The sequence below is a fragment of the Nothoprocta perdicaria genome, unplaced genomic scaffold, assembly GCF_003342845.1.
Source record: "Nothoprocta perdicaria isolate Ctin4 unplaced genomic scaffold, notPer1 scaffold_22, whole genome shotgun sequence".
Lineage (NCBI taxonomy): Eukaryota > Metazoa > Chordata > Aves > Tinamiformes > Tinamidae > Nothoprocta > Nothoprocta perdicaria.
The window spans coordinates 3,743,945-3,758,429 of record NW_020455415.1 but is presented as its reverse complement, the minus strand read 5'-3'; the positions used below and the strand labels follow the sequence as shown (position 1 = coordinate 3,758,429).

Sequence of the window (14,485 nt, the reverse complement as noted above, 5' to 3'; positions counted from 1 at the left end):
CTTTCCCATGAAAAAGATTGAGTGTTTTAGAGACATATATTGCCATTATTAACCAGCTTGTTGCCCTTAATCCCATTTTTGCAAATCTGAAGGCTGTTGGGTATAGCTTAACTGGATTCCTCTCTGAGAAGTTGGTTATGAGGTGTGAAAAACACAGAGAAGCAAAGAACTTAGAGGTTTTGAGAGGAAAAAATGACTGCAGTGAAAAGCAGGAGGATAACRAGAGGGCAGTGGAGCACTGGAAAAGCAAGAAATGTGATATGAAGTTGGGATTGAGGCCTATTGCGAGTAATKGTAACTGTCCATTGGAAATTTTCAGCCTAGGTTTGTTAGGTAGCATTTGAGTTGAGGTGAAARTGGGAACCAAGTTAAGGCTCCTTTTGAGGGTTTGGTTAGTTTTTCTTCTGTGAWATCATGGAAAATGATAATCTGTAGTTACTAATGCAGATAAAGTCACTAATATTCCTCCTGCRTAGTCTTATTCACTGGAGCAGCAGTTCCTGGGAATTCAGAGAACAACACAGAAATATTTTCAGAGGATGAAAGATCTTGTTTATCAGGAAGGAAGGTACCACACAGGGGTGTGATGCTATGTGTCTGTATGAGTATGAAGGAAAGTAGAGAGTTACCTAGAGCATTGGGAAGAGCTCTACAGACTGACTGAGGTGATGCTAAAAACAAAATTTAAGCTAATTATCATTAAAAAGAGCCAAATAAGTTAAAACACAACTTCATATCTTAYCAAGGGGAAAGTTGGGAGAGCCATTTCCCTAGAGTTTTTGAATTAGAGAAGTCAGTATACTAGAGAACATGGGAAAATGCACTGTATTAGCCAGGAATGAGCTTGGTGACCTGATAGATCTTTCTGGTCTTTGACTTTTGTAGCTTTGTGGCTTTATTCTTGAAGCTTAGTGACGGTTGAAATATAGGAGGAAAGCATGGGGCAGGCTCTATAGCAGATTACAATGACAGGGATTAAATTTAGTCWTGAATGTCCCTCACCAAGTAGAAGTATCGGGTGGAAAAACCTCCCTGCATATTTATGGATATCAAGAGCTTACCTCTAAGCACCTTCTCTTCTGCTGCAACCCCATGCCAAAAAAGCTGTCATTTGTACCTGCAAGTAGAGCAAAGTGGCTGTGCACGGGTCATACTGCCTGGTGTTTATGTAATTATTCACAATATTTGGAGTTTTCATGCTATTTTATCTACTTGAGAGGAGAGCTTGYGGCAAGTGCTATGATGGATTTAGACAAGTATGTTGTTGCAATGGAAGGCGTTAAGGGCAGTGTGTGTGCACAGATGTAACGCGTCTCTCCCAGGACAGGGGGAATGGCTGTCATGCCTCCCGGGATGGGCTCGGGTGCTACTCAGTCTTCAGAGGCTGCTTAACCTGAAACAGGTCAAAATACAGAATCACCAAATGATTGAGGTTGGAAGAGACCTCTAGAGATCATCTAGTCCAACCCCCTGCTCCAGCAGGGACACCCAGAGCACAGGGTACAGCGTGGCATCCAGGCGGGAGAAATGAGGGACAAGACAATCAGCAACCACCCTCATAGTCCAACCAGTATTTTMTAGCAGTATATGTTTAAGTTTTAAGAGCTGTCTTGGCTGTTAGCGTATTAAGCTGTAGGATAAGATGGTTGATAACAGCTTTCCCCTAACTGCTGTCACCTCTGTCCTTAGCTGCAGCAGGCTGCAAGTTGAACCGAGCCGCCTGCTCTCTCCGAAGGCTGCCGACAGGAATAGCAGTGGGATCTTCTTCAATTATAGAAGGTTCAGGCAATTCTAGTGCCAGTTCTCAGCTGTGAGAAAATCAGTGTACTTTATTGCTTCAAAAGTACCGTTCATAGCACAAAGGAGTGTGAAAGAAAAAGAAAAAACAAAAAAAAAACTTCTGATAAAATGAGTCCTGCTGATGATTTATGTTGATCTGAACTGGAAAACTCTGTAGGCAGCAAGCATAGATGCAGCACTCTTCAGATGGAGGCAKTTTCTTGTTAGCTCTTTGCCTGTGTTGTTACAGTCACTGAACTTTGCATCCACAGCCTGACTAAATATTTCTTTTTATTCTTTACACTTAGGTTACCCTTCCCAATGACTCCAGCTGTGTGGAAGAAATCCTACGGGTGAGTAATACCCTTTGCTTTTGTATCTTCTTTTATAATTGTGGTACTGTTATTTCACCTATTGTGGAGAGGAGTTACGAGGATATCTTTAACATCGCACTTTAATAATACTTCAGTGGGTCTGTCTTAAAGAGGTGCAGCCAAGTTTTGGTAGACCCAGGATGCTGCGTAAGGGATAAGGTCAGTTCTCCTAATATTGCACATCTGCCAGCTTACCTCAGCCAGGATATACAGCCTTTCCTGTGCTTCTTTAACCTCTCAGCCTCTGTAAGCCTCTTCAAGACTCATTTCTTTCCTACCCTGAGGCAGTCACCCTAGTACCCTCGTTCTGTCGAGCACTGGCTGCCCTTCCTTTCTCTCTCCAATACGGTTTCTTTTCATTTGCGCTTACATTAAAGCTTCCTGGAAGCTCTGACCAGTAGCTGAATACAGAGCACCAAAACAGCCCTTCCAAAATCCATATGGCTTAATTACAACAAGAAACAGATCATGTAACAAGAGGAATCACAAGGTATGGGAGTAAATGCAACAAGTTATATACATGTAAACCGGTTGTACTTCAAGCATGAGAAGAGCTTTGCCCCAGAGATGCCAGCCTTGGCATCCTCCATTTGCAGTGGGGTTTTCCCGGGACAAGGGGTGCACCCCTCCAGCCCCTCCCTGGGATGCAGGGCTTTCAACCCTATGGGCTCAGCTTGCCAGTTCTCAGAGCAGCCTCCCGGGAATCCCCGGCCAAACCAGGACAGTGGGGGCAGTGTGCAAGGGAGCAGATTCTTGCCGTGCCCTAGCAGCAAGGAGAAGGCTGCTGGAAATGTTTGTCCACAAACCCACCTTTGCACAACTAACCTAGGCCTGATTTCACGTACAACACTCATGCAGCAAACTTGCTCAAAGAGCTCAGAGATGGACAGATACTGCTCTTAAAACAGATTAGACTTTGCAGTATTTGTTGCAGTCATCAGGGAAATGGTTTGGGTGGAAACTTGCTCCTGTTTTGTGTATGCATATTGTTTTTTGGTCAATATTGAAGTCCTTTATGTGTTTTTTTATGTGCAAACCTGCAGTATTGGGTGACTTGTTGTCTGTGTGTGCACCCAACAGCAAAAGATGAAAGGAAGTAAACAAAATTTAGCATCAGCCTTCAAAAAGGCAAGAGGGTTATTACCTAAAAGACACTAAGGCAGCAAAAGCAAATAACATATTGAAAGGCTTCGCAAAATATTTGTTACTTTTTAAATGTCATCTTCCCTTGTTTATATATTTCAATTAGGTTCATTATCATAGCTGGGATGAATGATTTGCCAACTGGGTAAAGCAGTTGTTTTCAGTAAACACCATCAAAAGGAAATGCGATGTAGCATATTTCAAGGATCAGTCATCCAGGTGACAGTTTTAATGTGGGAACAGTGCATAAATCACAGGAAACAAAAGTGTCTCTTTCTAGTGGAGACAAGGTGGCCCAATCCCCAGTTTCATGTCTGTAACCAGGTCATGCATGGGCAGAATCTCCCGGGCACGGGGTGGAGCTGGGCCRACATCAGGGCACGATGGCCCTCGTCCTGCAGCGGCTTTGGGTAGCTGCACGCTCGTGGGAGAGGCAGCACCTCATCCCATAACAGACCCGTTAAATTCTTTCCTTTTCCTTTCTTTTTCTTTCCTTTCCTCTGTTATTTCCTCTTTTATTTCCTCTTTTTTCCTTTTCGTTTCCTCTTTTGTTTCCTCATTTATTTCCTCTTTTTTCCTTTCTTTTTCTTTCCTTCAGGAAATTAAGTGACTTAATTCAGTTTCACCCCCTCAGAAAGACACAGTAATTCTTGTAGTTTGTTTTTTGCTGAACTTCACAAGTGAGAGGGATCTGAGATAAGATCTATGACCTCTGATTTTACAGAGCTCTTTTTTCAAGCTGAGCTTGATTAATGGTTTTGTAAAAGTAGAGGTTTGCAATTCCTAATCTCCATCTCGTTTTTTTTTCTTAAAAAGAAAGAAAAAGTTGAGTTTATGGGTTTATAGTCAAAACTTTCCAGCCCACTGAGGGGAAAGGTCCTGGGGCTCTTCCAGCCCTTCAGTTTTCAGAGACAAAATTTCACAGTTCTTCAGATTTCCTGAAACATTTGCTCCTTTATGTCATCTTATGCAAAAGCCTTGAGAGCTGTTCAGGATGGTACAACCAAAGGCTAATGCCGGACCAGCCTGCTCTCAGTTTTGCTTCTTTAACARGGATGGTTGAGGAGGTTGTTAGAAATAAAAATTCTACAATAATAAAATCTGTGTTTTACAACTCAGGCCACGCTATGGAAGTAGTACAGGGGATTTGCATTTATTAGSAGCTACTAAGCCCAAATCGAAAGATGCAGGTGAAAACACTGATGCTTGGTATTCTTGCTTCTGTTCTAAAATGTGACTTACTGCCAACATAGTAGCTTGGAAAGTGTGAGCAGAACGCAAGATAGGCAGTCAGCAGAGTGTGTGCACGTGTGTGTGTGTGTGTGTGTGTGATTCACATTTTATTAATATAAAATTAAGTTGTCACTAGTATGTGCAGCCATTGAAAAATGAACGCATTGAAATGTTATGATACGTATTGCAGATGGGAGGAAGAACTGACATTTTAAACCAATATTCTGAAGCTGATACTTATGCTGCTTATTTCAGTGCTTTATATGAGTGTGCTTTATATGAGTGTGCCTGGCTGTCACTGTGTGTTATGTGAAACTGTTATGCTGGACCGGGCTTTGGGGGGTGGCTGTGRCCTGGTGAGCTTATAGAGAGCATGGACGAGGTCTCCCTTAGCATGAGTTTTCTCCYCTACAAAATCTTTCAGCCTCCTCAGGGATCTCTGGCTGTTCTCTCCACGACAGTCACTTTGACAAGTGCCGAAACCCAGACACCTCTAGGTAAACAGGCGATGAGCATATAATGTTAAACAGGACAGAAAACGAGCCCCACTTAAATAACTTTTCTTGAGGAATGGTGGTATAAGTTGAAACTTCGGGTCAAGTGTTCAAGTAAGGAGGTGCAATCCTGCCAGTGCTGGGTCCTGGTTTGAATACACAACCCTCTATCTGAATGTATGTCCCTGTTTAGAGGAACAAAAGGATTTCTGTAGGTGTATATTCACTGTAGTAAAACATCAAATAACTAGATGGACTTCTGATATTCTGCGGACATCTGTGAAATTAATTGAAYGCTTTCTAGTCTGCAAGCAAAACAAATCCTAAATATAATTCAGTTTGTAATTAGTATAAATACGACTAGAGTTAAACGAGCAAAGTCTATAATTTGTATGGTCTTCTATTCTTCTGATGATTAGCTCTTATCTAATGACATTGGAGAATATGTAAATTGATCAGCAGGTGAAAATGCCCTTGACTGGGTAAATTATGTGTAGTATTGCCTTCCTCATGACAATTGAAAGCACTAATGGATTTAATACGTATCATCCATAGCTGAGGTGAGCTGTTCACAGAGCAAAATTAGACTGTAACAGATACAGCCCATTATTTGCCCCTAAGTAATTGTTTTCTCTTCTAAAATACAAACCAGCRTTGAAGAACGATGCTAAATCTGATTTCAATAATTGTAATTTGAAAAATACAGGTACAGTGTCCAGTGTGGTTAGAAATGCACTTAGCAGCTGACAAGCAGTTTAAATATTTTCATGCGGAATCTGGGGGGTTTGCTGGGGAGGACATGATGTGAATTTAAAATGATTATCCAGACGTCATTGGAGAAGTGAATAACGAGCTGCCTGGCCTAGTAAATCATGTGAACCTGTCAAATGTGGGAGCACGTTGGGGAGGAGATGATGTCAAGTAACAGTAACTTAGCAACCTGGCATTTAGCTGTCCAGAGAATGAGTAAGAGTAGCCACTTTTAAATAGCTGAGTAAATAAATGAATCCCTATATGTCTTAGGTGTGCTATAAAAATAGCCCAGCACTGTATGTTTTGTGTCAAGCTGCTGCTTTCTCCTGGAAAAGGTGATTTATTATTTCTATTGAAATGAAAAAAACAGATTGAAAAGTTAACCCATGTGTAAATGTGTATCGGTGGCCTTTGTCCCTCGCCTGGCGTGCAGCCTTTGGAAGCCAGCGTGCGGTGCCCAGGTAGCCTGCCTTGAAACAGGCACCGAGTTACAACTGTAGGGTTTCCTCCTGTAGACCCTTTTATGCACATAAAGATCTGGATGGATAAAAACAATTAACTTCTTAGCATTTTCATCTATCAGCATTTTCTCAATGGAGGCTAAACGAGTTTCTGTTTTCACATCAGAATAAATCAAGGGTAGTTCCACTGACCTCTGATCTCATCCGAGTTCATTGAATCCTTCCTCCCACACTGGTACAAGTTGGCAGCAGCTCCACTCATGTTGTTGGTGATGCTGTTAAATAAAAAGGAGTTGTCCTGCATTGCTCTGGGTATCCATGAGAGCAGCAACTAATCCTTTACTCTGTAGACCCTCTAGGTGTAGTTTCACTCAAGCAAGATGAAAACGCTGGGCAGTACTTCAAGAGGAGCTCTCATCTGCTTAGGCAGGTGATCAGTTTAATTCTCACCTTAGTTCCACCAGAAGCATTTGGCAGGAATTTTAGGAGATCAAAAGAAGCATTTTCCCAGCAATTTTTGTGTTGTCCAGCCATTTACACACAGGCATGCTTGGATCAGTGGTTGGAGTCATTTGAGATTGGCTTGACATAGACTCCGGAAGAGCAGAAGGCTCTTCAGGAGTTGGAGAAGACAGTCTTGAGTGTCCCTGGAGCCACAGCCCAGAGGCTTACCTTGCTGATGGTAACATGAGGGACCCAGCCATGAGCCCCTGCTCTGCTGGACCTAGAGAGGTTTTTGCAAGGCTGTCAGTACTAACTGAAGGTACCTAATGCCAAAAGCCCAAGGCTGTGTTGGAGTAGGAGGTGGGCGTGAGGGAGTGCTCAGGCACTGTCGTCTTCAGTTGGTTCTTGGGCCACAGTTGTACTGCTTGAACGACACAGGTTTGGTGCTTGAGGAGCACACTTGTCATGTAGATATATACCATAAATCTGCTTTATATTACCTGACTGACACAAGACAGGCTTCATGCTGTTGGGTAGATGGGGAGAAAGGGCTGCCTCTCTGATCTGACAAACGTGTTGTGTGGGAAGTGTTTCCAGGTTCGAAAGGTGGTGCTTTGCACCTGCCCCATGCAGAGGTAAATGCCTCTTCAAGAGATAAGACAGCAAAAGATTAGACCTTTGTGAGGCCAGACAAGTGAGGTCTGATTCCAGCCTATGGGCACATTTGTCAAAAACAGGTTTTATTTTCGTAACAATATTAAATCATTGATTTAGTGGAGAACTTTGAAATGTGAAATCTGATTATTAAATGGGTCTATTGCAGCTTGTCTGCACTGTAACAATAAAAAAAAGATTGCAGAAGGTATTCAGGAAAAGAGAGGAGGCGATTGCAGTGCACCTATTTCCAACTCACTATTCAGTTCTGTTTTCTTATCTCTCTAAGCATAAAATTTTAACATATGTTTGAGTAGTGCCAAATTGAAATGTTGCCGATTTCAGTAGTATTATATAATTCTGCTATCTCTGCCAGATTTAGTATTGCTATTAAAATTACTGTAAAGTGAACTGACGTGATCACTAGAGTTTGGACACACATTACTGCTCCTGAGCAGAATGAAGGGACTCTCATATGCTATTATATGAAAATATGTTAATTCTCTCCTGCTTTCCGAGTTCTTTAGCATCTCTTTTGCACAAGATCAGGAACTTACAGTTGCGCTTCCTCATGATCAAGCAACCTAAAATGGACTGTAACACGTTACATGCTCTGCCTTCTCACTCCTGACTCAGTATACTCCGTTACGACAGAAGAATGTTTAAACAATGTTAAAAAGGCAATTTTAAAGTTTTTGTGATAGACTTAAACTGCACCTCTCTGGCACTGAGGAGTTTGAGTCATTTCATATACTTCTCTTCTAGTACTCCTAACCTTCCTCATTCCAGAAATAACTGGGTGTGAAAGAGAGACATAAATAAATAAATAGGGAAAAATTGATAGCATTTTGTAATTGAGTGGAAACCTAGACAGTGTCATAAGATTGCAGAGCCATAAGATTTCTACTCCAAATTTGTAGATGGGACCAGACTTCTTGTCCCTTTTTGTCATTGTAAATAAGACATGACTCCCTTATCTTCAAGCTAAAGTAAGAGAGAAAACAGACTTGAGGAATCTCAGGTTTCAGATGAACCTCGACCTTTCGTATGCTGCCCTGCTCAGAAATGGACCACACTGCTGAATGCAATGATAGATTTCGAGCATTTCTGCACTGTTACGGTCTTTGACACTAAATGTACCAAATGTCTTCCAGCAAGGTGCCTTATGAGCTGTAGGAGTTGATCTTGTATAAAGTTTAGTGAGAGACTTCTTCAGGTGCCCTGTACTTGCCCTGAAGCATCGCTCCCGAATCCAGGTAACGCGGATGCGACCAGTGACAGCAACTCCTGACACCGCATCCGGCCTGCCAGGCTGAGGAGCCTCCTGAAGCTGCAAAGCTGCACTTCGTGCCTCACTGCCAAGATGTTAGGCAAAAAGGGTCGTCATATTTTGAAATATAGGTAGTAGAATATTCCTCTGGTCTCAGATTAATCATTCCTGGTATTTCATCTTGTCCTGTCAAAATGAAACATTGTTAAATATGGGCACTGAGTGTTTAAACTGCTAGCAATGTTACCTTTCATTTAAGTAGATTAATAATGTGTACTCTACATAACAAATTGCTTTAGGCACAGAATGAAGACATTGAAAACATATTAAAATTGAGTTAGGCTTTCTGCAACGAGTGCATGCTTCAGAAACAAATCTGGTTTGAAATGACAAAACCTATAGCCTCTTCTGTGAGTTCCGTATCAGACAGAAGGGAAGGAGTCCATGCTTTTCCTCTTGGAGAGCAAATATTGCGAGTCTAAGCTCCTACCTAAGATGTGGTCCCTGTGCAAATACTCCCCACAAGTCAGCCAGGCTGAAGGAGTTGGCCCATGAAGGGTAAGTTCAAGCAGCCAAGAGAAACCAGGACGGGATTAGGGGAGACAGGCTTGCTGTGCACAGGGGAAGGAAAGACTGGAGCATGAGATTAAATGAGTTTTCAAGAGCCTTTTCAGGAGCTCTCATCATTGATATTCTCCTCAGCAGCTTCAGCTGGGCATGCCAAGCAAAACCTAAAACATTTGATTGATGATTAGGACACTACATATAAGGAAAAGCCCTGAACTGGAGAAGTGAAGAAAGGGACACAAAAGGGACCGCATACTTGAGCCAAACTCAATTTCCCTGCTTTACTGCTTTAAAACTATTCTCAAGATTTTGCAGTCTTGGATGCTTCAGTGCCTTTGTTCTAAGAAGGACAGTGAAGAAAGCAAGAAAGGAGAAGGAAGAAGATATCTGGAACAGACGTGTAGTTAGAACTCTGAATCTCGTTGTTGATCTTTGAGGAGATGGATGGAAATACTCTGTTACAGCAAAGATCTAGAATATTTGGTCCCATTGTCTTTATGTTCTGCAGTCAGARTTTATCTGAAGACACTCCTGATCTCTTCTTCTTAAGGTGAGAATACATAGCCACCAGCTGAGACATGAGCCAAGAAGTGTTTCCCCCAGAGCCCCTCTGGATGGGCAGGTTCAGAGGAAGGTGACAAGCATGGAAGCATTTCCAGCCTCCATGCAGTTGGCAGTAGTCTAATGTAGGAACACAGCCTTGCAGGTCACCCAGGGAGAGTATCTCACATCTTTGCATCTTGTCATGAAGCTGCAGGCTTTAAGACTTTCATGAAGTGCAGTAATTAGAGCCCTTTCCAAAGGTGTCTCCCTTCTGCTTATCCATTAAGAGTCTTTCAGCTGGCAAAGTCTCTGGGAAATACCACTGTCGAACTGACACACTCCTGCCAAAAACTGCTATAGTCTTCCCATCTCTTTGAGTATCCTCTCAATAAATGCTCAAAAATATCCACTCAGGTAAAACATCCTACCATTAAACTTCCTATATGGCCTTAGATATCCCTTGACTCCACAGTGTCTCCATCTGTGACCTACCCGTACTACCCCTACTGCCCTTATTGCACTGCAGAGTTAAATTAGTTACTAGCAAAATACCCTGAGTTCCTCAGCTGGAATTACTGTGTGCAAAAGCAAGACTCCATCAGATATTTAAAATTATCCTGCATACTGTGGCTTATCCATTTCTATAGAGGATTTCTAATATTTCTTTAAAGAAAGTGTGCCATTGACTTTAACGTTCTGAGAATCCTTATGAACTTCTAATCTATYTTAACCATATATTTCAAATTGTGCTTATAATTGTGGTTTTTCTTATTGAATATGTAAGTTCTTTTCAGCTTCTTAATACAGTTTTGATATGCTTTTGAGAAGAATACACGCTCTGCAGATGGGAGGCACTTCTGARCATTTTCAAATTGTCACATTAAAATTGTCACATTTGTTTAATTAGCCTGTAGATCCTGCCACATTGATTTATATCAGCTGCGTAGCAGTTTCCTTGGCTAGCTGGTGAATCTGTCCAGAATACTCTTTTTTTCTTCTTTTTTTTTTGGCCAAGGAATTTCTCATATTTCTTTGTGATTTAAAAGCAGTCATCCAGGCATCCAGCCTTGCAGAAGTCAGCTAAAGAAAATGTCAGGCTGTAGCGTTAGAAAGGAAGATGGTTTTATTAGTTCAAAACGTTAAGGTGTTTGTTGACCATTGTTCAGTGGCAAGAGATAAAACCTGATTACAAACATGAATCTGGAGTTCAGATCTAAGTGCCCAGATTTATGTTTGCTCGGCGGTCTGCCTGCGTTGYGGATTGTAGCTCCTGCCAGTGTTATCCTAGTGCCTATACTCCAGAGCTCTGTTTTCTCTAATCTACATCTCCTCTGTAAAGTTCTCATCTGTTCCAAAAAGTTTATGCAAAAGCTAAATATTGTTTTTTCCTTTAGGGAGAAGTATTTAATACTTTCTAGCCTTCCACAGGGCAAAACAAGGACAGCATGAACAGACACCGACTAGGGAGACTTCCCTTGCGAATAGGAAGGAAAGGCCAGGGTAGCAGTGTTCGCTTTGCTGCTGCTGGCTGAGCAGGTGATTTAAGTCATGGACAAAATTTCCCCTCTCTGGAGCCAGGTTGGGAAATGGGGGTATTGATCTCTCATGGGGGCTGCCTTGTGGCTCTGCCCAGAATTTATTGTACAGGCACTGAGTGCTACCGAGGCCCCTAACGGCTCTGTAGTCCGTGAATTTCCCAGCCACACGAGTATTTCCAATTAAAGTATACACTGTTTGCATCACACACCCCAAGATACAACAACACTTAAAAAGATTCTTCCAAATGTAAGAAAAAAAGTATAGGTTATTTTTTGTTTGTAGCAAACCATTCCCAGTAATGATATTTTTTTTGAATCAAGCCAATTAATCCCTTCCCACTTACTCCATTTTTTTATCATTTCTAACCTCTGGAGTCCCTAATCTATTCAGTAACTTGTCTGAGCTGCTAGTTTATCTGAAGAAAGAGTGTTGTACCAGTCAAATACAAACTGCTGCTCAGATTTTTTGAAGAGCAGCCCCTTGTTCTTCCTGAGTTTAGAAAAAGACAAGGGAAGGGAGCTTCAAGAGTGAAGTGCTCACTGGAGGCTTCTTTCCATGAAAATAGTTATCACTCTCCTTTTTTCTTTTTTTTCCTTGGCAATTGAGTCATTGTTACTTTTAAAAGAAGTTGTCATGATTGCCTCATTACCATTTTTCTTAATATGATAAGTGTAAACTACAAGCAGGCTATCATGTTTGAAAGAAGGCAACAACCCTGAGGAGTGTTTCAGTAACTGCTTGTGTGCTTTGAAAAGCCGTAGCCTGGGAATTTCACTAAACGGATCATTCTRTCTCCTTTTGCAGCAGCGTTGTCATTTTATGGTGTCTTTCACTTATAACACAAGTTATCCTTCAAAAAGAGTGCCATGTTACTGCATCTAGCCTTTGAATCTCTTGGCAAACGGAGATCAGCAGCTCCTTTTGGTAATTGCTCGAACATGATATTAAATGGCATGTTATACTAGGGGAAAAAACAAAACAACCTCTTTGGCAGGTTTATTCCAGTTCTGCCTTGTACCATAACTGGTAATTGTCACAGTTCGACACTTGCTGGAGTTAGGAACAGCACTAAACTGCTTTGAGCTAACCAGCAGCCGTGCGCCTACAGGGTGGTCTTTCCTTGGGCCTGCTCCAACTGCGATCCAGATTGCCCATGTGACCCCTGGTAAAGTATCGCTCAGGAGCACTTTGCCATTCCTTCTTGGCCAGCTAGAAGCAACGAAGACAGTTCATGTCATGGTCTGGTAATGTAGATCTATCATTTCCAAGTGCTGGAGCCCCGAGCTTCCTGCGTTTCAGTGCTGTGGCTTTTGCACCCCTTTCACTGGTTCCCCAATCAAGGCCTCTGCTGCTTTTGGTCCTGTAACCATAAATCAGTTTTTTTCAGTGTTGGTTGTTGTCAATGGTCATGGGAAATCTAATCACCGAAAGGAATTGTGCAGGAGAATATGTACACCTGGCGTGTGGTCCAGGGCTGCAGATCTGCAGTGTTAGTGCTGCTCTGTGTGGGACCAAGCGTCCTCCGCCRTCTCACACCTCAGCGGCTGCTCTAAGTGTGTAATGTTTCCAACCTCAAGCTCATTAGCTCTGTAAGAAAGAATGACCTGGGAAATGAGGAATGAAATCCATGCAGGTGACTGGGAATCTCCCTACCAGGAGTACTGTGGAACCTCCATACCTTAAGGCAGATCAAAAAAGGGCCCAGCTTGCTTTGGCTTTAGTTTTATTTGCTCTTTCAGCTGGCTTATTTGGGCAAGGCTGACATGCCAAAAAGATATTTGCTGCATCAAAACATTTTCTGTAGCACACATCCTTTTTTTCTGTACCTGTTGGTTTAGCAGAGATGGATCAAAAGGCAATGTTGGCATGAGTTACTGGATGCAGCAGTGGGCAGACTCAGAAACAGAGCTGCTTCATGGCACAAACGAGGAAAAGGAAATCCAGACTGAAATGTTTGTTCTTTTCCAAAGGCTGAAATTAATATTATGAATGCCAACTCACATCGTAGGGGTTCAGGTGGCTGAATAGGTCTTCCAGTGAAAGAGGAGTGCTAAAAGGTTGTGTCTGAGAGACACCAAGGACTCTGCCTCTGTCACAGGGCCAGAGCCTGAGGGTGATCTTTGCCAGAGAGTTTCCTGKCCATCCAGGGCTTGCTGAGGGCTAATCAAGCTGGCTGTAGTGTCCATCCAGGATTATCTACTCAGTATTCACTGTGACATTCCCCTGCTGTCCTTTGCTCAGATGTAGGCACTAGGAAGATAAGGTCATGCTGTTGGGAGGGGGTTCATTTTTCATTCAGTGGAGGAGAAGCAAGTCTGGGACACGTGGTAATCTGGTGGGGAGAACAGGAGATGATGAAGAGGAGGAACTGGTAAAAAGGATGGCTTCTGTAAGGACAGGCTTCAGCATTTCTGGGTGTCCATCTGCGTGTGAGCCTCAGATTGCTGCTTTAGTGGCATTCTGGTTGAGGTGTTGATGAGACATATAGAAGGCAAGCAGTCAGCATTGAAAAGAAATGCTGCCCTGGCACACTCAGGAAAGCCCTGTTGCAATACTGCTTGTGTGGTAAGCAGAATAAAAGGGATCTTGGTTTTGGAGGCAAAAAGTTGCTTTTTATACAAGATTTCAATGTGTCTTGTACAGCAGTGTGTGGTAGCTTCATTTCTTTGTATCTGATGAGTAACAACTGCAAATCCAATTTTAATGAAATCAAATCGCGACTTATGCAAAAGAATTTGGCTTTAAACCCAAATGAGTTGCCTAGCCTGGTTTCTTAATTTCCCCCTATATGCTCTTTCAGACAATGGATGCTCCTGTTTTAAGATTAACGCTAGTGTCTTCTGGCACAAATTGATACTTCCAAATCCTTGGAGATTTTTAGGCGCAGCTTCATAATGTCATCAGGATGTCAGTTATAAACTGGCTAGATGAGTCTGCAGCTTAGTGCCCAGTGTAAAACTTAAAACATTTCTATGCTAATTCTACAGAAKTAGATGTTTTGTAGTTTAGCTATTTAGCTTTGTCTAATATTGAGTTGGGAGATGTTATTTTTTCTTTACATTAGCGCAAACACTCCAAAAACTAAATGCGTTTTATAATAAGTTATATGGATGAAACTTTGCCATGAGACTACATAACTCATTGTTGTACTTCATATGAAGAAAGGCATGAATTGATTGCATCTGGCAATGTAAAGAAGATGGTGTAATGTATTGTATAAATGGGCACAGT

General features: G+C 42.1%; 1 protein-coding gene across 1 annotated transcript in view; it reads left to right on the top strand.

Annotated features, from left to right (window-relative positions):
- AFF2 (AF4/FMR2 family member 2) overlaps positions 1-14,485 on the top strand; it is a 319,079-nt gene that overhangs the window by 182,710 nt on the left and 121,884 nt on the right. The window contains exon 4 of the mRNA XM_026039130.1: positions 2,088-2,132. Coding sequence (XP_025894915.1) covers positions 2,088-2,132 — 45 coding nt within the window. The remainder of the gene's footprint in view (positions 1-2,087; positions 2,133-14,485) is intronic.